Below are 25,791 nucleotides of genomic sequence, written 5' to 3' on the forward strand. Positions count from 1 at the left end.
TCGTCCTAGGCCTCCCCGCCATGAACATATCTCACCACACCTCAAATCCCTTCACTGGCTCCCCATAGACAAGAGAATCACATTCAAGATCCTCATCCACGCTCACAAATCCCTCCACAACCCTGGCCCAGCCTACATCAACGAAAGAGTGAACTTCCACACTCCCACATGCAACATCCGATCAGCCGACCACGCCCTAGCCACAGTCCCCCATATCCAACGCACCACCACAGGAGGCAGGTACTTCTCCTACCTCGCCCCCAAAACCTGGAACTCCCTCCCCACCAACCTTTGCAAAACCAAAGACCTCCTGCTCTTCAGAAAGAGCCTCAAGACATGGCTGTTCGAACAGTGACCCTCCTGGCCCCTCTCCCCCTCCCTTTTCATCCCCCCCAGCGCCTTGAGACCCTCAAAACTGAGTAGTGCGCTCTATACATTTTTTGATTGATTGATTGAAGGTGCGTTCCACAGCAGCAAGACACCAAAGAGCTGTACAGAGGACTGGTGGTGGACCCCCACCTCCTCCCCCACAACTAACAACATGGGAGGAGCAAGTCTTGGCAATCATGCATCTTGGGGGCCTGGCAGCAGTAGCAGGAGGACTGGACTCTGGTAAGTCAAATCTCTATTACTATCACCCCCCTACCTGCATGCCATCACATACCCCCACCCTTACCCTCACTCCCATCACTTCACCACCTCCCATGTAACCCACCATCACAACTCACTCCCCCAATACCAAGCCCTGCATGTCACACCAATGCACAGACACCCATCATAGACCTGCATGGACACCCATCACTAAAGAATGCACATTAGAGAGAATAACCTAGCCCACAAAATTACTACTCACACAAGGCAAAGCTGGCAGGGCAGTAACAATCATAGCGGGCAACACACCCATGCACAAGATGACACACACAGAAACAATAACACCGCATTTACATCCCCACAGGCCCCCCAGCCAACGTCACCGGAGAGGAGGTGCCAGCAACATCCAGCCCACCCGCAGAAGAGGCCCACAGTGATGACAGCAGCTCTGGACCCCTGGATCTGGATGGCCAATCTGGCCCATTAGGGATCTTCGGACGGTTGGTAACCCTGGCACAGTCCCATACCACCACAGAGCCTCCCCCACTCAGGAAACACAAGCACAGTACCCACCCACCAGGCCCATACCTCTGTCCCCAGTACACGTCAATCAGTAGTGTGTCCACCACTACAGGGACCCCAGGGCACCCCACAAACACAGGATGATCAGGGACCTATGGTCAGTGGCAGTGGGCACACGGTTCAGGGGACAGAGGCACAGGACAACAGGAAAGCTGGGAGGACTGCTGTGCAACAGGGGGAGGACAGGCCCAGGGAACCCACTCTCCAGGAGGCACTCACCAACATCCTGGGAGCATACCATCATTCCCAGGAGACGATGGGCCAGATACTGGACAAGTTGCAGGAGACCCAGTGGGTGCAGGAGGGACAGTACCTGGGGATCAGGGAGGACTTGAAGGACATCAACACCACCCTGGTCACTATTGCAGGGGTGCTGGCAGACATGGCCAACACCATGAGGGAGGCAGTGGCACACCACTAGGCCCCTGATACAAGCCAAACCGAGGAACAGCCTTCCACCTCCGCTGCTGCTAGTGGACAAGAGGCCCTGCCACAGGAACAACAGGCCACCAGCACCCCACCCCCTGCAGAAGGAGAACCACCATGCAAACAGTCCCTGCAATCCAGACAGAAGCCAGAGACCGTTGCCAAGAACCCCACCAGGAAATAATACTCTCCTGATTGTCACCCTTGTGTCCCACTCTGTCACCTTGTCCAACTTGAACTGCCATTGCTCCACTTCCTATGCACCCTTGGACAATACACCTGTGATACAAATAGACTGGACCCTATCCTGGACATTCCTCCATCATCACCCCAGCCAATTGAACATCCCCCTCTAATCATTAGCACTTAAATAAACATCATTTGAAAAAAGTATGGAGTCTGCCAAATGATTTGACCATGAATTTGTTTAACAAGTTTTAAACACTGCAATATACTGTACCGTAATTTATACATAGTAATGACCTGTAGTTGGCTGCAGTCAACACACCAGGAGCAATCGTGGGGCACAAATATCTGCAAATAGAGATGCCAAAGGGTACAGTGAGTGGCCCTAGAAGTGGGAAAATCAGCCTCCCAGTGACTATGTCAAACACAAAACTGTCAATGTAGAGTGAAATTGCCTGTGTGTCATTGGAAGTATTGTCGTATTATTGCACTTCTGTTGTCCCCATCCTCATCCTCGGCCTCCTCATCTTCACTCTCCACAGGGTCCACTGCTGCCACACAGCCACCCCAGTCTCATCCTCCTGCAGAACAGGTACCTGGTGATGTTAGGCAACGTTGTGCAACATACAGCATGCCATAATGATCTGGCACACGTTCTTGGGTGAGTAGTACAGGGATCCCCTTGTTAGATGGAGGCAACGAAACCTGGCCCTCAGGAGGCCAAATGTTCTTTCTATTATTCTTCTTGTTCGCCTGTGTGCCTCATTATAACATTCCTCTGCCCTTGTCCTGGGATTCTTCACTGGGGTCAGTAGCCATGAGAGGTTGGGGTAACCAGAGTCACCTGCAAATATCGAGGGACAACTGTTAGACACACACTAACCCTTAGGGCCCACACCATACCCAAACACCAACATCCACTGGGTAGGAACCAGGGCTCACTTTTTATCCACACACAGTACCTCTGGAGTTGAGCCATCACATATGGGATGCTGCTATTCCTCAGGATAAAGGCATCATGCACAGACCCAGGATACTTTGCATTGACTGGTCCGCCAGGCACAGTATCTGCACATTCATGGAGTGAAAGCTCTTTCGATTTCTGAACACCTGTTCATTTCTCCGGGGGGGGCGGGACAAATGTAATATGTGCACCATCAATAGCACCAATTATGTTGGGGATATGTCCCATTGCATAGAAATCAGCTTTCACTGTAGCCAAATCCACCACCTGGGGGAAAACGATGTAGCTGTGCATGTGTTTTATCAGGGAAGACAACACTCTGATCAGCACTATTGAGAACATTGGCTGAGACATTCCTGCTGCCAAGACCACTGTCACTTGGAAGGAGCCAGTTGCCAGGAAATGGAGCACATAAAGGACTTCCACAAAGGGGTGATCCCAGTGGGCTGACGGATAGCACATATCAGGTCAGGTTCCAATTGGGCACACAGCTCTGTGATTCCGGCCCTGTCCAGTCTATAGGTGAGGATAATGTGCCTATCCTCAATTGTTGCCAAGTCCACCAGGGGTCTGTACATGGGGGGATGTCTCAATCTCCTATTTATCCACAGAGGTTGCAATCTAGGGGGTAAATGATGAGCAGCTGGTCAGTATTCCATATTTCCAAACACTACACTGCCTTGCATCTTGTGACTGTAACAGTATATTGTTGGATAGGCCCAAATGGTGCCTATGTGTACTGAGACGCAGTTAGGTGCCATGGCCTGCCCCCCCTGAAATGGTGTCCACCTGTATGGAGGGACAGGTGGAAATGAGGTAATTCCGTTGAGGGAGGTGGTCGAGAACCGCTGTGCAACTCCTCATTGGATACCAGTGGGTCCTATGGGTTATAGTGTCCAATGGTGATGTACGCTGGCGGTGACAGTACACACCGCCGTGGACGTGCCTGCCATTTTCTATCTGTTCACTCACTTGCTACCTGCCCTTCAACAGGAGAGGACCTACACCGCAAGTGCTGCTGTGTTCTGTGTCTGGAACTTACTATGGCTCATGTCACTGGGAAAAGGGCCCCTGCCTTCACCGCTGCGGAGTTGGAGAAAATGGTGGATGGGGTCCTACCCCAGTACCGGATGCTGTATGGGCCTCTAGACCAACAGGTGAGTACACTGTGAGCACAATGCTTAGGGCATGAATACATGGAATGCTGTGTGTGAGGGCCTCGTGTGGGGGGGTTAGGTAAGGGCCCTGGGCAGCGTGCTGCATGTATGGTGGGCAATGTCTGTGCGTAAGAGGATATAAGGGCTATGGTGGGCCATGAGTGTAACAGGCAGGACGGTCTGACTGATACCTTTTCCTATGTGTATTTCTCTGCAGGTCAGCGCCCATCAAAAAAAGGGTATATGGCGTGCCATCGCCAAGGAGTTGCGGACCCTGGCGGTCTACAGCAGGCGGAGCATCCACAGTCGGTGGGAGGACCTGAGATGCTGGGCACAGAAGAGTCTGGAGGCCCAGCTGGGGATAGCCTCCCAACGAGGAAGGGTTGCCCATCGCACCCTGACCCCCCCTTATGGCCTGCATACTGGCAGTGGCCTATCCGGAGCTGGATGGGTGCTTGGGGGCATCACAGCAGTGCAAGGGGGTGAGTACAGTGCCCCAATATACTACTTGCTCGTGGTGGGGTGGCATCTGTGTAGGGGATGTGGGCCTGTGGGTTACCCTAGGCCAGGCCGGACAGTGCAGGGTAGGGCCCATGTTGGGCAGGGTCTGATGTCAGCCTCCTCCAAACAAGCTAGTAGGCCTCCGCTACTGGGCAGGTGTCTGTGGGTCTCAGGTATGCTGCATTTGTGGTTAGGTATCCCAGTCCATGGGCTGGTGACTAGCATTGTGACTGGTAGTGCATTGCCTAGTGTGTAGGGATTTTCCCTGTGTGTGTGTGTCATGTACGACAACGGTGGTGTTGTTGCCGCCATTGACCAAAGGTATCCTTTGTCTCTCCCCCCCTTTTTGTTTTGTCATCCTGTCCTTATGGGCATTAGCATCATCTGGAGGAGGAGCAGAGGCACCGGCGACGGGGAGAGCTGCATCCAACAGGGCCCAGGAGGCCAAATCCACCGACGGTGAGGGCACCAGTGGGACGGAGGACGAGGGGAGCACTGCAGGGGAGACTGGTGGGGACAGTTCTGACAGTGATACCTCCTCTGATGGAAGCACCCCAGCGGTGTCAGACACCTCTGTGCCCACCCCGACTACAGGTACAGCCGTCCCAGAAGGCCCCTCATCGTGTTGCCCGTGCCCGCTCAACCAGGAGGGTGGGCATCTCCTTCGCCCCAGGCATCTCAGGCCCTGCCCCAGGGAGCCCTGCTGCCCTGAGTGAGAAGGCTATTGACCTCCTGCTATCCATCTCTGTTGGGCAGTCAACCATTGTGAATGCCATCCAGGGGCTGGCAGCCCAAATGAAACAGTCCAATGCATTTCTGGAGGGCATTCACACTGGCTTGGCGCCCCAACAGAGATCAGTTCAGGCTCTTGCCTCCTCTCTGATGGCAGCCATTTTCCCTGTTTCCACCCTCCTCCTCCAACTTCCTCTTCCCAGTCCCATTCCCCTCAACCCCAAACTATCCCAAGCACACAGGCAGACGAGCATGCACACAGGACAACACACAAGAATGGACATGGCAAACACAAGCACCACACTTCATCCCACAGGCACTCACACAAACACCATCCAGATGCAGACATACCAACATCCACTGCCTCCACTGTGGCCCCCTCCTACTCGTCATCCACCTTCCTCCCAGTTGCGTCTCCACTCACACCTGCATGCACTACATCCTCATCTACTACCCTCATCACCAGCACACCTATCAGACCACACACACCTCACTGGCAGTCACCACCCCCACATCCATACACACATCACCTGTGTCCTCTCCCACTGTGTTTGTGCCCCCTCCTCCCAAAGTACACAAACGCAAGCACTCAGACACCCAACAGCCATCCACCTCACAACAGCTTCCAGTCCATGCACCTGCACCCAAACACAGCAGACTTACACCTCCTACAACCACTCCCTCTTCCTCTACTCCCACACCTTCTCCCTCCTCCCGCCCCAATGTCCCAAAGAAGCTTTTTCTCTCCACCGTTGACCTCTTCCCTACCACTCCCTTCCTGTCCTTCACGTCGGGACAGGGTGGTCAGCACCCAGGCGAGCACCTCAGCCACAGTAGTGTCAACAGCTACTGCAGGTGGGAGAGGATCCCAGGCACCAGGCAGCAACACTGACTGGGTGCCTTGCCCAGGTGCATCAAGGAAGGGCAAGGAGGCACCACCAGCTGTGACTAGGACCTCTTTCCTACCCCTACTCCACCCCGTCCTTCACGTCAGGCCAGGGTGGTCAAAACCCAGGCAAGCACCTCAGCCACCCAGTCCATGGGCAAAGTAGTGTCCCTAGCAACTCCAGGTGGGATTGGATCCCGGCCACCAGGCAGCCAGACGGAAAGGGTGCCTGCCCTAAATGCTTCAAGGAAGGGCAAGGAGCCACCCCCAGCTGCTGCAAGGAAGGGCAAGGAGCCAGCCCCAGATGCAAGAAGGAAGGGAAAGGAGCCACCCCCAGCTGCTGCCAAAAGGAGCAAGGCGCCATCCCCAGCTGCTGCCAAAAGGAGCAAGGAGCCATCCCCGGCTGCTGACAGTAAGGGCAAGGGGCCTGCACCAGCAGGCAGGAGGGACAGGAAGCCGGGTGCTGGGACTCTGGTGGAGCTCTCCACCAACCATGGTGCTACAGCCGTCCGAGGCTGCAGGGGATGGGCTGCAGCCTCCTCCCACCACTGCTTTTACCGCCACCAGCACTGCCACCAGCAGCAGCAGCCTCAGTGGGCAGCCGTCCGAGGCTGCAGGAGAAGGGCTGGAGCCTCCCCCCACCACTGCCAGCACCGCCACCAGCACCACCGCCAGCAGCCCCAGTGGGCAGCTGTCCGAGGCTGCAGGGGAAGGGCTGGAGCGTCCCCCCACCACTGCCAGCACTGACACCAACACCACCACTGCCACCACTGAGCAGCCGTCACCGCCGGCAAACAGTGTGTAGTCCTGCCTCCATGGGCTGTTGTGCGCCCTGGCCCCTGCAACTCCTGTGGGTCTGACATCCATGTGAGAGACTGTGACCTTGCACTCCCCAAGATCTGCATCACAGGGCACAGGACCACCTCCAGAACCACTGGAAGAAGCCATCCACTCACCCCATCCTTCCCTGGATGATGCACACTGAGCACAATGCCCCCTCCAGAACCAGTGGAAGAAGACATCCACTCACCCCATCCTTCCTAGGATGAAGCACACTAGGCACCAGGCCCCCTCCAGAACCAGTGGAAGAAGACATCCACTCACCCCATCCTTCCCAGGATGTAGCACACTGGGCACAAAGACCTCTCCAGAACCAGTAGAAGAAGACATCCACTCACCCCATCCTTCCCAGGATGACGATCACTGGGCACAATGCCCCCTCCAGAACCAGTGGAACAAGCCACCTACTCACCGATCCTTCCTAGGATGAAGCACACTATGCACCAGGCCCCTACAGAACCAGATCTGAGTCTACAAAGTACTGGTGCAACAAATCAGACACACAATTGTTCAAAATATGCTCTCTCAGGATTAGATTATACAGGCTTTCATAGTCAGTCACCTTACTGCCATGTAACCATCCCTCCAAGGCATTCCCTGAACACTCTACAAAGTCTGTCTAGTCTTGAGAGGACTCTTTTCTGGTGTCTCTGAACTTAATCATGTATTGTTCAGTGGTTATGCCAAATCGATCCAAGAGTGCATCCTTCAAAACTTTGTAGTTGTTAGCATCACTTTCTCTGACATTAAGGAGCCTATCCTTACCCTTACCAGTAAACGATAGCCACAAGATAGCAGCCCACTGCCTTTGAGGGACCAACTGAACCATACAGGCCCTCTCAAGTGCAGCAAACCACTTGTTAATGTCACCCCCTCCTTGTAAAGGGGACTATCTTATGCAGGTTTCTGGAATCTTGCTCTCTAACAGGATTACTATCAAAAACACTGCTGCTGCCACCATGGGGAACTAACCCCAACCTCTGCCTTTCCCTTTCCACATCCAGAGATTCCCTGTCTAAGGCCAGCTGCTGCTGTTTAAGCTTCAGCCTGGCCTCTTACAACCTCAGCTTTATGGGTTCCCTGTCTATGGTGTCATTCTCAGGGTGGGAGGCTTGGGACTTTTGAGACACAGAGGAAATGTTAGAATTGGCAGAAGTGGACCTGGCTCAAACTGGCTGGACTCTAGTTACCTGGCCTTTTGGAGTGAAAGGTGCCCTACTAGTGTGTGACCCTCTCCCACTACCAGTGTCACTAGGTGTCCTGTTAGCTGGCAGGTCTTTGGATGAACCCTCCCCGGTGCTCTCAGGCCCTCCCCTGATTCTTTCTGGGTACCCCGCTCCTCTACTTCCTGATACTGGGATGGGCCAGACTGGTTCTGGTCCCTTTCTAGGAGAAGGCCAAGGAGAAGATCTTTGGTAGGGTTCTTACCAATGCTTAAACCTCTTTCTATGCAAAGACCCCCTCAAACTTTTAAAGTTTAAACTACCAAAGGTTGAGGTTGCCTGGACAACTGTGGGAGAAAGTTCTACTGCAGACATAGTTGTTAGAAAGGGTTTAGGACTGAGAGAAAAACATTTTTAGAACTTTTAAGGCAAAGCGAAAAACTTTTCAAACTTTTTCAAAACTTTTGAAAACTTTTTAGAAACTTTTAAGAAAGTTTTTAGAAAGAGAGTTAAACTGTTTAGGTTAACTGTGTATATTTTTAAGTATTTGGAATATGTTTTTCTTATGAAAAGCACCAATGACAGAGTGGTAAAGCATTTACACACACTTATCCCACCGCTGCACCACCAATGTAGGAGGCTGGCCTGGCTTATAGTGGGTACCTGATGGTATGTACACCTTGTGCCAGGTCCAGTTCTCCCTTATTAGTAGACTAGTAGTGTTCTAGCAGCTTAGGCTGATAGAGGTAGCTATGGCAGAGCAGCTTAGGCTGAACTAGGAGACATGCAAAGCTCCTACTATTCCACTTACATCATATAGGTACTATATCATAAGAATCACAATACTCAGAGTTACTAAAAATAAAGGTACTTTGGGGCATATTTATACTCTGTTTGCGCCGGAATTGCGTCGTTTTTTTGACGCAATTCCAACGCAAAACTAACTCCATATTTATACTTTGGCGTTAGACGCGTCTAGCGCCAAAGTCCATGGAGTTTGCGTCATTTTTTAGGGTGGACACCAACTTTGCGTTAATGAGATGCAAGGTAGGCGTTCCTGTCTAAAAAATTGACTCCGAGGCATGTGCGCCGTATTTACACTCCCGGGCAAAATTCACGCCCGGGAGTGGACGGGTCAAAAAAAATGACATACGCCCGCTTTTGCGCAGTTTTTTAGCGCCTGGACAAGGCAGGCGTTAAGGGACCTGTGGGCTCGGAAGGAGCCCAGAGGTGCCCTCCCATGCCCCCAGGGACACCCCCTCTCACCCTTGCCCACCCCAGGAGGTCACCCAAGGCTGGAGGGACCCATCCCAGGGACAGTAAGGTAAGTTCAGGTAAGTATTTTTTTAAATTATTTTTTGTGGCATAGCCTGATTTGTGCCCCCCTACATGCCACTATGCCCAATGACCATGCCCAGGGGACAAAAGTCCCCTGGGCATGGCCATTGGGCAAGGGGGCATGACTCCTGTCTTTGCTAAGACAGGAGTCATTTCTATGGGGGTTGGGAGTCGAAAAAAATGGCGCAAATCGGGTTGAGGCGAAAAATTTGCCTCAGCCTGACTTGCCCCATTTTTTGGCGCCAAAGCTCCATATCCCCCTACGCCGGCGCTGCCTGGTGTACGTCGTTTTTTTCCACGCACACCAGGCAGCGCCGGCGGCTAACGCCGGCTAACGTCATTGATTAAATACGGCGCCCGCATGGTACTTCAGAATGGCGTTAGCCGGCGCTAATTTTTTTGACGCAAAACTGCGTTAGCGCAGTTTTGCGTCAAAAAGTATAAATATGGCCCTTTATTTTAGTGACAATGTGCCAAAACTATCCCAGAGGATATACTCCCTTAGGAGGTAAGCAAAATACACAAAATATACACACAAACCAAAATCAGGTAAGTAAACAGTTAGAAAAGTAGCGCAAACACTGTAGAATACAATAAGATGGAATAGGCCTAGGGGTAACACAAACCATATACTAAGAAAGTAGAATGCGAACCACTTAGGGACCCCTGGCCTAGTGTAGTGTGTAGCGGGTCGCTTGGAGTGTAAGAAAACACTAAGGGTGTCCAAGAAACCCCACGCCAAGTCCATGAAAAGTAGGAGTAAAGTGATGCTACTTACCTAAAAACACACTAAAGTTGTGATAGGAGATTCTGCAAAGACCAAAACTGACTGTAAAGAATTGAAGATGGATTCCTGGATCTGAGGACCTGTAAAGGAAGGGGACCAAGTCCAAGAGTCACGAAAGTGTCCATGAGGGGCAGGAGCCCACTAAACCCAGGATTAAGGTGCAAAATGGCTGCCTCTGGGTGGAAGAAGCTGAAGATTCTACCACAACAGAAGATGCCAGGAACTTCTCCTTTGGTCAGAAGATGTCCCACGGCGTGCTGGAGGATGCAGTGTTCTTTCCACACAGAAAGACCACAACCAAGCCTTTCTAGCAGCAACGGTCATGGTTGAGGAAAAAGGGTGCTGCCGGGGCACAGGAAAGACCAGCAGGTTGCCACTTGGACGAGGAGACAGAGGGGACGCTCAGCAAAGCAGAGAGCCCACACAGAAGCAGGCAGCACATGCAGAAGTACTTGAGCATGGGTTCTAGAAAACTGAGCACGTTGGTCGTCTCAACAGTACAAAGGAGGGTTCCACGAAGCCGGAGATCAACTCAGCAAGTTGAGCAATGCAGGACGGAGTGCTGGGGACCTGGGCTATGGTGTGCACGAAGGAATCCTTGCAAGAGTGCACAGAAGCCCTAGCAGCTGCAGTTCACGCAGTACACAGGATTACTGTCTGGCGTGGGGAAGCAAAGACTTACCTCCACCAAATTTGGACAGATGGACCACTGGACTGTCGGGCCACTTGGATCCAGCTCCTGTGTTCCAGGACCATGCTCATCACGATGAGAGGGGACCCAGAGGACCGGTGAAGCAGAAGTTTGGTGCCTGCGGTAGCAGGGGGAAGACTTCATCAACCCACAGGAGATTTCTTCTTGGCTTCCATTGCAGGGTGAAGGCAGACAGCCCCCAGAGCATGCACCACCAAGAAAGCCAGCAGGATTAGGTGCTACAATGTCGCTGGTAGTGTTCTTGCAACTTTGTTGTAGTTTTGCAGGTGTCCTGGAGCAGTCAGCGGTTGATCCTTGGCAGAAGTTGAAGAGTGAGATGCAGAGGAACTCTGGTGAATTCTTGCAGGTCATTATCTGAAGAGAAGCCCACAGGAGAGACCCTAAATAGCCCTCAGAGGAGGATTGGCCACCTAGAGAGGTAAGCACCTATCCAAAGGGGTCTCTGACGTCACCCGCTGGCACTGGCCACTCAGAGGCCCCCATTGTGCCCTTACACCTCGGGATTCAAGATGGCAGAGGTCTGGGACATACTGGAGGAGCTCTGGCACCAACCCTGGGGTGGTGATGGACAGGGGAGTGGTCACTCCCCTTTCCTCTGTCTAGTTTCGCACCAGAGCAAGGTCTGGGGGATCCCTGAACTGGTGTAGACTGGCTTATGCACTGAGGGCACCATCTGTGCCCTTCAAAGCATTTCCAGAGGCTGGGGGAGGCTACTCCTCCCCAGCCCTTCACACCTATTTCCTAAAGAAGAGGGTGTAACATCTTCTCTCAGAGGAAATTCTTTGTTCGGCCTTCCTGGGACTGGGCTGCCCAGACCCCAGGAGGGCAGAAGCTTGTCTGTGGGTTGGCAGACGCGGTAGCTACAGTGAAAACCCAAAAGAGCTGGTTTGGCAGTACCCGGGGTCCATGCTGGAGCCCCGGGGATGCATGGGATTGGCACCCCAATACCAGATTTGCCAAGGGGGACAATTCCATGATCTTAGACATGTTACATGGCCATATTCGGAGTTACCATTGTGAAGCTACATATAGGTATTGACCTATATGTAGTGCATGTGTGTAATGATTTCCCTGCACTCCCAAAGTCCGGGGAAATTTCCCTGAACTATATGGGGGCACCTTGGCTAGTGCCAGGGTGCCCTCACACTAACTTTGCACCTAACCTTCACCAAGTGAAGGCTAGACATATAGGGCACTTTTAAGTTACTTAAGTGCAGTGTAAAATGGCTGTGAAATAATATTTGTGTTATTTCACTCATGTTGCAGTGGCAGCCTTTGTAAAGATTTGTCTGAGCTCCTTATGGGTGGCAAAAGAAATGCTGCAGCCTATAGAGATCTCCTGGAACCCCAATACCCTGGGTACCTAGGTACCATATACTAAATAATTATAAGGGTGTTGCAGTGTGCCAATTAGAATTGGTGAAAATGGTCACTAGCCTGCAGTGACAATTGTAAAGGCAGAGAGAGCATAAGCACTGAGGTTCTGGTTAGCAGAGCCTCAGTGGCACAGTTAGGCACCACACAAGGAACACACATTCAGGCCACAACTATGAGCACTGGGGTCCTGGCTAGCAGGATCCCAGTGAGACAGGCAAAAACAAACTGACACACAAGTAAAACTGGGGGTAACATGCCAGGCAAGATGGTACTTTCCTACACTGCTTGGGGCTGCTGATAAAACGACAGAAACGCCACACAGCGTGGTTTTCTGACACCGTGCAACCGGATTTCTCCTGCATCATTGCTGGGCATCAAAAGTCAAAAGTCAATGCACGCCTGCGTGGATCCGAGGTACCCATCCAGAAATCGACGCATCACACTGTTGCGGAACAGAAAAAATATGCTTCGCCTACCCAACCACAGAAGAAAACAACGCACGGCCTCACCTCCGGGGAATTGACAAATCGCTGTTTTTTTCAATGCACGCTCCCTGTGCAGCTTTATTTTTTATGCAAACCAGTGTTTTCTATGGAGTAAGACTTGACTTGTGTATATTGGATTTTTGTTGGTTTGGTCTTGTTTGATTTAGATAAATATTACCTATTTTTCTAAACTGGTGTGGTGTCCATTTTGCAGTGTTTTCACTGTATTATTGTGTGTGTTGGTACAAATACTTTATACATTGCCTTTGAGATATGCCTGACTGCTTGTGCCAAGCTACCAAGGGTGTGAACAGGGGTTATCTTAGGAGTGTACCGCACTTACCCTGACTAGAGTGACTGTCCCTTCTTGGACAGAGTGCAAACTGACTGCCAACCAGAGACCCCATTTCTAACACTGGTGATCAGCTGTGAGGATTGGACTTGTATTTGTACTTGACATACAGTGATTAAGTGTACACTACTGTTTTCAGTGCAGACCATTACATGACCACATATGACTTGTTTTTGCTTTTTCTCTTTTTTGACTTTTTCCTGGTTCCATATTTTTGGTGACTTTTGTTTTTTTTAACTTCTCTTGGTCCAAAACAAAATCTTGGGAACTCTCTGAACTACTTTGGAACTTTGCATTTTTGAGTGAACTTTACCAACATGTCTCAATCTGAGGATGCACCAGCTGTGGCTACAAAGGCTGTTTTTGAGTTGGAGAAATTGGAGGATCAACTGAAGCAGTTTTGTAAGGATCTTGCCTGCCCAATCAAGAGCTTCTCCAGGAAAGAAGAGCTGTAAAATGAATTGAGGGCCTGGGTGGGAGCCAAAGAAGCTGGTCGGGTACACAGAGGAGGGGAATGTGTGTGAGGAGGTGCAGAGCGTTCACAATGTGATAGTGGATGTACCTGTTCTGCCTGGGGGGAGGGTCTCCAGGGCAGGTAGCAGTGTGTCATCCAAGGGCCTGCCTCCAGAAGAGTTGGTGGTCAGACAGGCAGAGAGGGTTCACCAGTTGGAATTAGAGAAACTTAGGATGAAAATAGAGAGGGACATGGAGACGAGGAGGATGACAATAGTAGAGAAGAAGATGCTCCTGGCTCATGAGCTTAGTTTGAGTGAGCTAGATCAGCGGAGCCAGTCTAGTAGAGATGGTGGCAGCAATACCAAAGCGCAGCCTGAGAGGAGGGTGCACATTCGCAAAGACTTAGTTAAGGATTATAAGAGGGAGGATGACATATACTTGTGGTTTAAGGGGTATGAGTCTGCTCTCCACATGAACATGTTCCGTGAAGCACATTGGGGGCGGGTCTATGGAAGCACTTTGAGGTAGTGGGGAGGGGTACTCTGACATCCTTAGGGGATCCTCAGGGGCTCACTTACCCTATCATAAAGGACATCCTACTCAAGCGGTATGGTCTTATCCCTGAGTAGTACAAGGACAAGTTTAGGTCCTACAAAAAGAAAGAATCCCAAACATTGTTGGAATGTGTTGACTCCTTTTGTAGGCCAATGGATTGTTGGGTGATGGGCAGTAAGGTAGCAACTTTTGAGGGGCTGTACACCTTGATTGATTGGGAGCCTTTGTATAGTCTTTGTTTTCCAGAGCTGTGCCAGCACCTGATTAATAGCAAGCTGAGTGACCAGACAAGAAGATTTCATAGGAAGCAGACAGTTGGGTGATGGCCCCAGTGGAGCCTAGGGCTCTCCAGGATAAGTGTACTGGGCCATTTGAGGTAGTGGAGCGCAAGAGTGATGTCACATATATGTTGAACTTGTGGACTCCCAGGAACCCTTTGAGGGAACCACCTCAAACCTCATTTTGAGAGGGCAGAGGTAACAATGCTCTTGGCAACAGATGATGGGGTGGAGGAAGAAAGTGAGCCTCTTCCTGGCCTCCTGTTTGCCAAAGAGAAAGATGGTCAGTAGAGAGTGTGAACCTCTCCCCCTCCCTGACCCCAGAGCAACAGAGGGACTATCGCCAAATGTTTGGGCAGTTTGCCTCTCTCTTTTACTTGATCACAGGGGTCACTCATCTGTGTATAATTGATGTGGGCACTGGGGACAGTCCTCCAGTAAAACATAAGGTTTACAGAGTGATGACAAGGCTAGGGCTAACATCAAGAATGATGTGTCCAAGATGTTAGCATTGAGGGTTATTGAGTTTTCCAGTAGCCCTTGGGCCAGCCCTGTGGTCTTGGTCCCAAAATCTGCTGCTTCTGTTGCCACTCCAGAACTCAGGTTCTGTGTGGATTATCGTGGACCCAATGCAGTCACTAAGATTGACACGCACCCCATCCCCCGAGCTATTGAGCTCATTGCTCGGTTATAGGCTGCCAAATATCTAAATACTTTTGACTTGACCTCTGGATATTGGCAGATTTCTCTGACTGAGGGGACTAAGGAGAGGTCTGCATTCTCCACCCCAGATGGGCACTACCAATTTGGGGTGATGCCCTTTGGAATGAAGAATGCCCCTGCCATGTTTCAGAGGTTGGTGAACCAGGTGTTGGCTGGACTCGATGATTTCAGTGCAGGCTCCCTAGATGACAATGCTGTATTCAGCTCCACTTGGGAGGAACACTTACAGCACCTCTACAAAGTGTTGGAGGCCCTGCAAAAGGCAGGCCTCACTATTAAAGCTAGTAAGTGCCAAATAGGGCAGGGTTCTTTGGTGTGCTTAGGACACCAGGTGGGGAGTGGCCAGGTGGCACCCCTACAGCCAGAGATTGACACAATTCTGGCTTGGGAGCCTCCCAAGACCCAGACTGAGGTAACAGCCTTTTCAGGACTCAAGGGACACTCTAGGAGGTTTGTCAAGGGGTATTGCTCCCTTGACTGAGCTAACCTCCAAAAAGCAGCACAAAAAAGTGATCTGGACTGAGGCATGCCAGACAGCCTTTGATGCCCTGAAGGCAGCCTTGTGCATGGCACTTATGCTGAAGGCACCTGACTTCTCCAAAGAATTTGTCATACAGATTGAGGCTTCAGAACGTGGTGTGGGAGCAGTGTTTTCACAGCTAAATGAAGAGGGCCTAGACCAGCCTGTAGCCTCCAGTAGTAGGAGGTTAGTTCCCCGGGAACGTTGGTGAAATGCAATTGAGTGTGAGGCTTTGGTGTGGTCTGGGTACTGAGGAAACTAAGACCCTACTTGTTAGGGACTCCCTTCCGGGTACAGACAGACCACAGGCCCCTCAGATGGTTAATGCAGAGGAGGGGTGAGAACCCAAAACTGTTGAGGTGGTCCATTTCCCTACAGGGGATGGACTTTACTGTGGAACACCGCCCTGGAACAAAACACTCCAAAGCTGATGGTCTGTCCACATTTTTACGCCTTTGTGATGAGAACTCTAATGAGGTTGGGTAATTCTCCCAACTTGCAGCTGGGGGGCACACGTGTTAGACCTGGCATCCTTGGCGTAGTCTCACCTGTCTTTTTGCCTCTGCTTCCCAGGTTGTTGACTGTGTGCTGGACTCTGTTTTTGCTGTTTTTGGTACTCTGAGTACTTTACCACTGCTGACCTGTGCTAAAGTGCAAGTGCTTCCTGTGTAAATTATCTATGTAATTGGCTTTTCCATGATTGGAACATTTGATTTACTAGTAAAGTGCACTACGTGTGCCCAGGGCCTGTAAATCAACTACCTCTGGTGGGCCTGCCGCTCTGGCTGTGCCACCCATCTGAGTAGCCCTGTGAACATGTCTCAGGCCTGCCACTGCAGTGTCTGTGTGTGCAGTATTGCACTGCCAATTCGACCTTGCAAGTGTACCCACTTGCCAGGCCCAAACCATCCCTTTTAGTACAGGTAAGGCACCTATAAGGTAGGCCCTAGGTAGCCCTAAGGGCAGGGTACCGTGTAGGTTAAAGGTGGGGCATTTACTGATGTGTTTTACATGTCCTAAATGTGAAATATTGCCAAATTTGTTTTCACTGTTGCAAGGCCTATCTCTCTCATAAGTTAACACAGGGGCTGCCTTTAATATCCTTAAAGTGGAGTTTCCCTTTGAGAGCAGATAGAAATGTTTAGTTTGGGGTCTCTGAACTGACAATTTTAAACTGCATCTTTTAGTGAAGTTGGTTTTTAGATTGTTAGTTTGAAAATGACACTTTTAGAAAATGGGCATTTTGATTAAACCATTTCGTGCCTCTGCCTGCATTCCACGTCTGGTTCACACTGACAGTTGGACTTTTGTGAATTTCGTCTAGACAGTGACACAAAGGGAGCTGAGATGTAGCCTGCACATCCTGATGTGCCATCTGGGCTAGAGTGGATGGAGTAGTGGTCACTTACACCTGAAAGGTCTGTGCCTGCCCTCACACAATGCAGTCTCCAACCCCGGGGAGTGTGTCTGGGGCCAGGCCTGGGCAAGGCAGGATCTTGTGAACAACAGAGACTTTCCTTTGAAGTAGGCCGGTTTTAAAGGCAGAAAGGGGTATAAGTAGTGGACCCAAAACCCCAGACTTTTAGAATCTTTCTGGATCAAGAGGAACCTCTGCCAAGGAGAAGAGCTGAAGAGCTAGGAGAGGAGTACTGCCCCTTTGCTGTGTTGCTATGCTGGGCTGGCCTACAATTGCAGCTTCTGCCTGAAAAGAGAGCAAACAGTGAACTTTGCTGTGTATCCTGCTTGAGAAAGTTACCAAGGGTTTTGGGCCAGATTTATCAAAGTGTTTTGCGATCGCAAACGGCCCAACAGGACATTTTCAATCGCAAAAACGGCATTTTGGCATGTAAAAATTTCAATTTGCGATTTGGTAATCCCTTTCCCTTTGTGAATGCATGTGAAAATGTTTTTTAAGAGCAGGCAGTGGTCCTTTAAGGAAAACGGGCTGCATGTAAAAAAAAAAAAGATTGCGTTATTGAAAAGCAATCACAGACATGGTGGTCTGCTGAGCACAGCAGGCCACCATCCCTGTGATAGTAGCCATTCGCAATGGCTCGCAAATTGCAACCTACCTCATGAATATTAATGAGGTAGGTCTATTTGCGAGCCCTTGCGATTCGCAGTGTGAAACTCCTGGAGTTTTATACATTCCAATAGCGATTACTTAATTGCGATTTGCAAAATATCGCAATTAGGTAATCGCTATTGTAAAGAATGATACATCTGGCCCTTGGAGTACAACTTGCCTCCTGTTGGAAATCTCAGCGATATCAAAGACTTCAGTTTCATCTGCCACAGTGCCGGGAACTGTGTGATTTGTGCTGTTAAATAAGAAAAATCACTGCAACGCCGCTGGCCTGCACCGTGACCTGCTGACACTACACGGGGTTGCACCACCCCGCTTCACACTGTAACCTTGGTCTCACTGACGTGGGCATCTGACGCTGCCACGAGCCACTGCTTGCACCGTGACCCGTGCACCCCACACTATGGCATCGCCTTGCTCACACCACAGCCTGGGCATTCCCGATGACGCAGCTCCTGCTGACACCAGCATCACTGCCTGCACTGTGGCCTGTAGAAGTCGCTTGTGAGGTACACAAAGCACCGTCCCTTCCCGCACCGCACCCCCTGTCCACCGACGCGAGCGCCATCGACTCCAGTGTCATCAACAAAACCCACCCAGTGCCACACCGCCGTCTTGGGCCTGCCGACGACAGCGCTTCACCAACGCCGCTGCCTGCACCGTGACCTGGAGACACTGCACGTTGCACCGCCCTGCTACACATCGCAGCCCTGGTCTCACCGACGCTGCAGGATGCTGTCACCGAGCTGCTGCCTGCACCCTGACGTGTAGGCACCGCACGTCGCACTGTCTGCTTCGCACCACTGCCCCGATAGCATCAATGCCAGCGCTCCTGACTTCATTAGTCCGGAGTTCGATCTGCAACACGTGTGACTTCAAGGGCCCAACGACCCCCGCACCAACCTCCGGACACGACTCCTGCAATGCCAGCATCGCCTCACTCCACATCTCATCACGAGGATCATGATGCCCTACATTTCCAAAGTACTGTTTGCGGGTCTTCCCAGCACCATTGCTGGCCCACAACGCCGCGGCCGGCCAGAACTGTTGTATTTGTTGTTCACGATGCCATGATAGTCCCAGAGGGAGGTATAGACTTCAAGGAACTGTATTTTTAAGTTAGTCATGCAAAATGTACATCTTTATTACTATATGTTAGATTTTTCTTGTTTTGGTCTTGTTTTACATAGATAAATATTGGCTATTTGTCTAAAACTGGAGTGGTGTTCTTTTGTATTGTTTTTACTGTATTACTGTGTGTTATGTGCAAATGCTTTACACATTGCTTCTGAGATGAGCCTGTCTACTCGTGCTAAGCTACCAAGGGGATGAGCAGGAGTTATCTCAGCTTGGTATCTCCCTTATCCTGACTAGAGTGAGGGTCCTTATTGGGTCAGGGTGCAAACCGACTGCCAACTAGAGACCCCATTTCTAACAAGTACTTTCTCCATATGTGAGTGAATGTAGAAGTTTCTCTGTCGCTCTATCACTGGCTGAGACACTGGATCCATGCTTTGGAAACATGGATGTCAGTTGCCTGTTGAGTGGTATGCTCCATGTAATGCTTGGCTTAGCAGTTCGCAAGTGCATGAGTAAACTTAAAGTACATTTCTTAATCACTAAAGCACAATGTACTATGGCTGATGGCAATCAATCAATCAATCAATCATGGATTTGTAAAAGCGCGGCTAATCACCCATAGGGTCAAGTAGCATAGCTACAACATATGACAAATGTGAGTTATTTCTACTAAAATGTGAGTTTGAGACTTGAGAAAAGGGTACTACAGGCCAACTTACACAGTGAGACAGCACACACATGCTCGCCACTACTAGGCCCCAAGCTTGATTAAACCAATATTAGTCTAATTGCATGACAAGATTGTGCCAGTAGTTGCCCATATGGCTCAGTGAATGTGGGTGTCTATAAGTAGTAGCACCCGGAGGTTTTTTAGTACATCTGCCTGTATGTGAGTGTCTGTTTTAGAAGCAGTATAGCTCTCTACATGTATACATAAGCAGTTGAACAAATACCCTTCTGCCTGTGAAGTAGTAAATCTCTTTATTTGGTTTTAACAATACAACCATAAAACACATAATACATCAATAAAACATGTTTAGAAATTACTAAAATTCAAAATCCTCTAAAATCCAAAAATAGAATAAATATTAAAAATATAAAAAATTGACACTATTACGCCAGCAAATGGCACATTTAAGAAAAGATCCTACGCCCCCACACACACTACATTATCAGGTACCATGCGCAGCAAGAGATAGGTTGGGCAATAGTGCACAAAACCCTTACTCTTCAATATAGCAATAGTAACCTCCAGTTAAAGGGAGCATCAAACTAACAAAAAAGAGTAAAATGGAGTAAGGTCTGTGGAGAGACCCCATCACACGGGCAATTAAGGATAGTTGTTGGGTCATACTGACCGAGCAGGAAACACAGATTACATCTTATTGTTCGAAGGTGAAATCAAGTACTGAGCGTCCTTTCCCAAACATTGTGGACCACCAAAAGATAACCCTCAGGGCCCACCTGCATCTTTAGCAATCAAAAAAATCCCTCACAGACGGCTTCATTAGTTCCTCCGCTTCCCTTTTCCCCATCACAATTTATAATAAAATTCTCCTTCACCCAGCGCTTATCAGAACATCTTAAGCATTGAGGGGCATTAAAAAATCTCCGGGTGACCCAGAAGCGTGGCAAATTGTTTAATATAAAATAACCAGGGAATAGCTAAACCTAGATCACAGGCCAAGCAATCTCGGATCACGGCCCTGTTCAGGGAGGCACATTCATTTGTCCACAAAGAAATCCATAAAAGGAGGTGCAATCTTAATACTATTGCCAACAAACTCAAAATCCAATTCCTCATGAAGGCAAAACCTAGCTGTATTTGACTTGACTCCTAGTAGCATTCTACCCCAGTGATATTCTTCTGTTTGGTGTGCCAAACTACCAGAGTAGCCCCAAACTGAGGCCCCATATGATAAGACTGGAAGGCATTTTTGCCGGCACACCTCAAGAAGGGGTAAAATAGGCTTGTTTCCAACCCTGGCTGCAAAATCAAATGGGGCACCTACAATGGCATTAAATCGCTACCAACACAGAGTGATACAAGGAACCTACAGCCCTTTCTCATCAAAGGTCACCCCAAGATATGGAAGCTCATGCACACAACTAATTTGTTGGCCCTTAATGTCCACAACCCCTGCTTTGCTCAGTGTTTTACCACAAACCATGTAATGAGTTTTATCAATATTTACCTCCAGGTCTAGGTCAGTCATAAATTCCACATAAGCATTGACCGCTACACATAGGTCATTCCTTGTATGGGCCAACATCACTGCATCATCCCCATAAATCAGGGTCAGCACACTCTTCCCAATTAATTTGGGGACATCCTTGCATCTATCTATTAGAAAATCATGCAGGCCATTATATACAAGAGAAACAGGATGGGGGCAAGAATACAACCCTGTCTCACTCCTCTATTTAGATTAAAAGGATCTGTGCATTTGCCCTTGACCCCATATCTCACAGATGCACTTGTACCAGAGTAGAGCTTTCGCAAAAGCTCAACAAATGGGCTCTCCAGACCCATCTTAAATAATAGGTCCCACAGCTTGCTGCGATATACCCTATCGAAAGCACAGCTAAGATCTAAAAAAGCAAGATAGAGGGTGCCCTCCTTCGCACTCTTATATTTGAGGGTCAACCAAGTCAGCCACCTCTTTACCAAGGGTCTCTACTGAATAAATGCTACACAAATGACTCACCCAAACATTGAGTGGAATGTTATAGCCCATCCCTCCTGTCTCAAGGTTGCCCCTATTTACAATCTTCCAGAACAAGCCTGGATTCTTAGTGCGACATGCAAACTCCAACTTCTACCATGCCTAATCTTTTTTGCTGCTTCCCTAACTTCAAGGCAAGCTTATACTGTGCCCTTGCACTACTTACATGTGCCTTATCTCTATGCTGCTTTTTCAGAGCCCTCTACAAGGTTTTCCTCGTCACATGGCAAGCTTTATCAAACCAGCTGCACCGATGCTTACATGAAGTTCCTGCATTATTATTCACAATAGGTCTAATAGAGCCATTTTTTCTATTCAAGGCCTCTATCACATCTGCCGCTAAGGGGGTTTCTCATAAGAGACCCTGCTATCAAGTAATAATTTTTATTCACCAAACTCAAACTAACCTGTGGGACATCAGCCTGCCGCCAGCAAACCCTACATCCCTGATTGTTTGCTATCAGGTCAACCAGAACTATAACAGCCGGTAACAACCTGTTACAAGGGAAATTCACAATCACTGTAAGGGGATTGTGATCGTAGAAAATTTGCTTTAGGAACCCTCCTTGCTGAACCAAGTTGCTAACTGAGGCAGACACAAAAACTTAATCAATGCTCTTATGAAAACACGGCAGCGCTATTAGACGCTGCGTGGCAAGGACATATGCCGTCTTCTTTCTTATTGTTCGGACTCTTTGGGGAGGTACAGGCAGTTTCCACTTAGACTTCTTTTCTTGTCTACATGTCCCAGACTTGGGGTCATGTTTCTTGAGTTTTTGAAACCAGTACGCATAAAGAATACCTGGCCTTGATTTGGAAGGAACGCGGATCCATTACCTTGGATTCTGTTTAATAACATAAATTATTTGGTCTACCTCTCCTCACTTGAGATTTTTTCATCATGTGGATATAAAATTGAACACCGTCAGATATTCTTCTCTGAAAGTTTTCCTAGAGCCTTGAAAAAGTCCGAGAGGACGAAACACGTGTTGGCTGTCTTGTTTCTCAAGTTTGCCTGTTTATTATGAGAAGGCAGACTGTTATTGCAACCTGTCATTTACGTTTTAGATGTGGACTTTAACATCTTTGATGTATGATTCAACCAACTAACATTGAGGATTAAAAACCTACACACTAAGTCACCCGACTTTGGACTCATCTATTTTGGAGTGCCCTGGTTGCTCTTTCCTTAGATTCTGTAACTTACAGCTCATGACATAGGTGTTTTTTGATATCCACCTGTGTTAGTGTGCACCTCGGAACCCTTGGTGGTTGGGTTTCTTGCACCAGGCTGGCACCCGCCACAAGACTTGTTGTTTATTTACTACTGTGTTCATTCCTGGTAACAGATGTGCATTGCTAAGCATCAACCACCTTGTGTTAGTGTTATAGATGTTCACAAAAACTTAATCAATTGTAGACCCAGCCCCTCCTACTCACAAAGTTTGTGGCCTGGGTACCTGAATGACTCCCAGTTCAAAAATATTAATCAGCCCAATCTTTAATAGCCCCTTAATAAGGGTCCTGTCTCTGGCATCCCGAAGATCCTCACAGCTAGGAAAACAATCCTCCCACTCAAAAGGATTGCCTAAAGTGATATAACCACCAATCCTCGCATTAAAATCTTGGTCAGAACAACTCACCTGGCTTCACTGCCTGTGTTACTTTCTCATTATGTGAGTGAATGTAGAAGTCTCCTCGTCACTGTATCACTGGCTCAGATACAGGATCCAAGCTTTGAGAACAGGAATGTCAGTTGCTTGGTGAGTGCTATGCTCTGTGTTGTGCTTGGTTAGGGATTTGCAAGTGCATGAGCAGTTTCTAAAACTGAAAAGCATATTTCTTAACCACTTAAGCACTTAACACTTTGCTTGAAGGCATACCTACAGCATATGATAGGGGTGAGTTATTTGTTCTAAAATGTGTGCTTCAGACTTGACAAAGGGGTTTTATATGCAAACTTTAGTTAAGCAGTGAGAGAACACACACAGGCTCTGCACTTCTAGGCCTCAGCTATGATTAGCTCATTATTTGTCTAAATATGTGACAAGACTTTGTCAGTACTTTCCTATATATCTCAGTGAATGTAGTTGTCTACTTGTAGTAGTGCCTGGAGATGTTTCAGTACATCACCCTACATCTTATCACCTACTTTAGTATCTTTATGGCTCTGTAAATGTATATATAAGTGCCTGAACAAATACCTAAGTGCCTATGTTAGGGAATACAGGGGTATGCGAGTCTGTGTGCAATTGCCTTTGATAGTGCTTTATATATATGTAGTAGTTTGTTTAGGAGTCTGCAAGTGCATATCCAAGTAATTAATCTCATAATATATCTCTCTTGTTTGAAACAGAAAGCACCATAGAGTATGAGATACTAACAGCATATTTCAGAAATTAATAATGACATTGGTTTCATATGTAACTAACACTTTGTAGATACTATAACAAGATGCCTGTATGACACTAAAGACAGGGTCTGCAGTAGTAAGGCTGTTCCATACTCAAACACCTCATCTTTAAGTTATCTTGCCAGTCTTGTACTACACAGTCTTGTACTACACATCAAACTCTGCATTACTGTAAACAACAAATCTTACCATCTAAGCACATACAAATCAGACTTATAATTTACGAACACCTTCCCAAACAACTATTTAATACATTGCTGTCAACTTCAACAGGTTTAACATTCATACACGCTTACAGTGCATGTTTTTCCCTTCCCATTTTGAGTCTTGTAACCTTCTTTTAAATAGGAATAAATAGGACTTTAAGTCCAAGAATTAAAAGAAAAACATTCTTTCTGAACAGCACATTGTGTATAGAGCTCTAAAAAGTTTCACGTCTATTAATATATTGTTAACCCTTGGCATGGAGTTTTTTGCTACCAATTACACCATGAACTAAACTAGTACATACATAATGTGCGGTTCCAGGACAACATTCAGTGCACCAACCTCTCAAACACCTAGTCTGCACCTCAGAGAATTGCATCATGTTCACCTATTGATAAATATACAAATCAGTGACACTGCCACTCATAGATCACCTTACCTACTATGAGTATGTTTCTACATAATTTTACACACTCTTCAAAATCTCTTCATAGAAAAATCCAATTTTGGTTATTCTCAGAATTAAAACTAATTCACATACCTGAAGATTGAGTTAATTGGTCAAATATGTTTTTCTCTTATTAGATAGATTCAAAAGTCTCAAGAAGTATAACAACTAAGCACAAGATTGTCACATCACTCTCATTCAAAGTAACCATAAATGGCAAACTTTTCAACTTTGCACTGTCTGATACTATGGAAGTCAGCAAATAAAATATACCTTTCATAATATAGTTTTGTAAGTCCAGTTCTGAATGGTTGGTATGTGTTAACCCTTTCATGCACTTTTATAAAGAAGACTAATATGGTGGACATTTTCAACATAATCGTGTCTTAATAGCGATCATCTTAGCAAATTCGCTAAAAAAGGGGTCATGTACCTTGATATTTTTAAGAATTTAGGAGTACAGTACACTTTATTACAAATCCCTCACTAGCAAACTAAACACCTATTAAGCAATAATGAGTACAAACACCTTTAAGTGTTACAAAGACAGAACTCTCTCTTTAACACCCTTCCCCCAAAACACTCTGAGCACAGTTGCCATAGCAAACCAGTGCAACCAGTAGGTCACAAGTTTACAGAATATTCTAGAAGGGGCATACTAGTTGCAAAATGAGCTGCAATCGGTGTGGTTTACACTACCGAAGGAAAAGCATATCTAAGACTGAATTACATTCTTTTTATTTTTGCCAGACCCAATCATAAAGCAACTTAATATTCCTTTCAAGTCACAACCTAAATGTATTCACTAGAACATTCACAGCATCCAGTAATGTGAAGCAGACCTCCATTTTAACTGCCTTCCATTTTAATTACTGCCTAATTCACCCCAGCCTTTTCCTCTCTGCTACTGCTACTTCACTTCAAATTGGTTCGAGTGTGGATTGTTGGGCACAGCTCTGTGTTTTCGGCTAGGGAGGATGCTAGAAAGAGTGGCATTGAAAGAGACTTGAGTGTGGCTAATGTGGATACTAATTGGATTAACCAGAGAGGGTTAAAGTGGCATCAATTGCTGCCTTCAGTTAAAACCATTAGAGATTACCAAACCCCTGACCTCATGATTCTGCACTGCGATGGTAATGACCTGGGCACTCTGAATGGGGTAAGACTGGAAATCCTAATGAAGAAAACCTTTGCACAGTTGATGACACTTTTCCTTCACA

General features: G+C 48.1%; 1 protein-coding gene across 1 annotated transcript in view; it reads left to right on the forward strand.

Moving 5' to 3' along the window:
- Positions 1-24,837, forward strand: part of LOC138249368 (olfactory receptor 56A4-like) — a 78,744-nt gene extending 53,907 nt beyond the window's left edge. Inside the window, exon 3 of the mRNA XM_069203327.1 lies at positions 24,709-24,837. Coding sequence (XP_069059428.1) covers positions 24,709-24,837 — 129 coding nt within the window. The remainder of the gene's footprint in view (positions 1-24,708) is intronic.
- Positions 24,838-25,791: the final 954 nt, after the last annotated feature.

The sequence above is a fragment of the Pleurodeles waltl genome, chromosome 8 (genome assembly GCF_031143425.1).
Source record: "Pleurodeles waltl isolate 20211129_DDA chromosome 8, aPleWal1.hap1.20221129, whole genome shotgun sequence".
NCBI lineage: Eukaryota > Metazoa > Chordata > Amphibia > Caudata > Salamandridae > Pleurodeles > Pleurodeles waltl.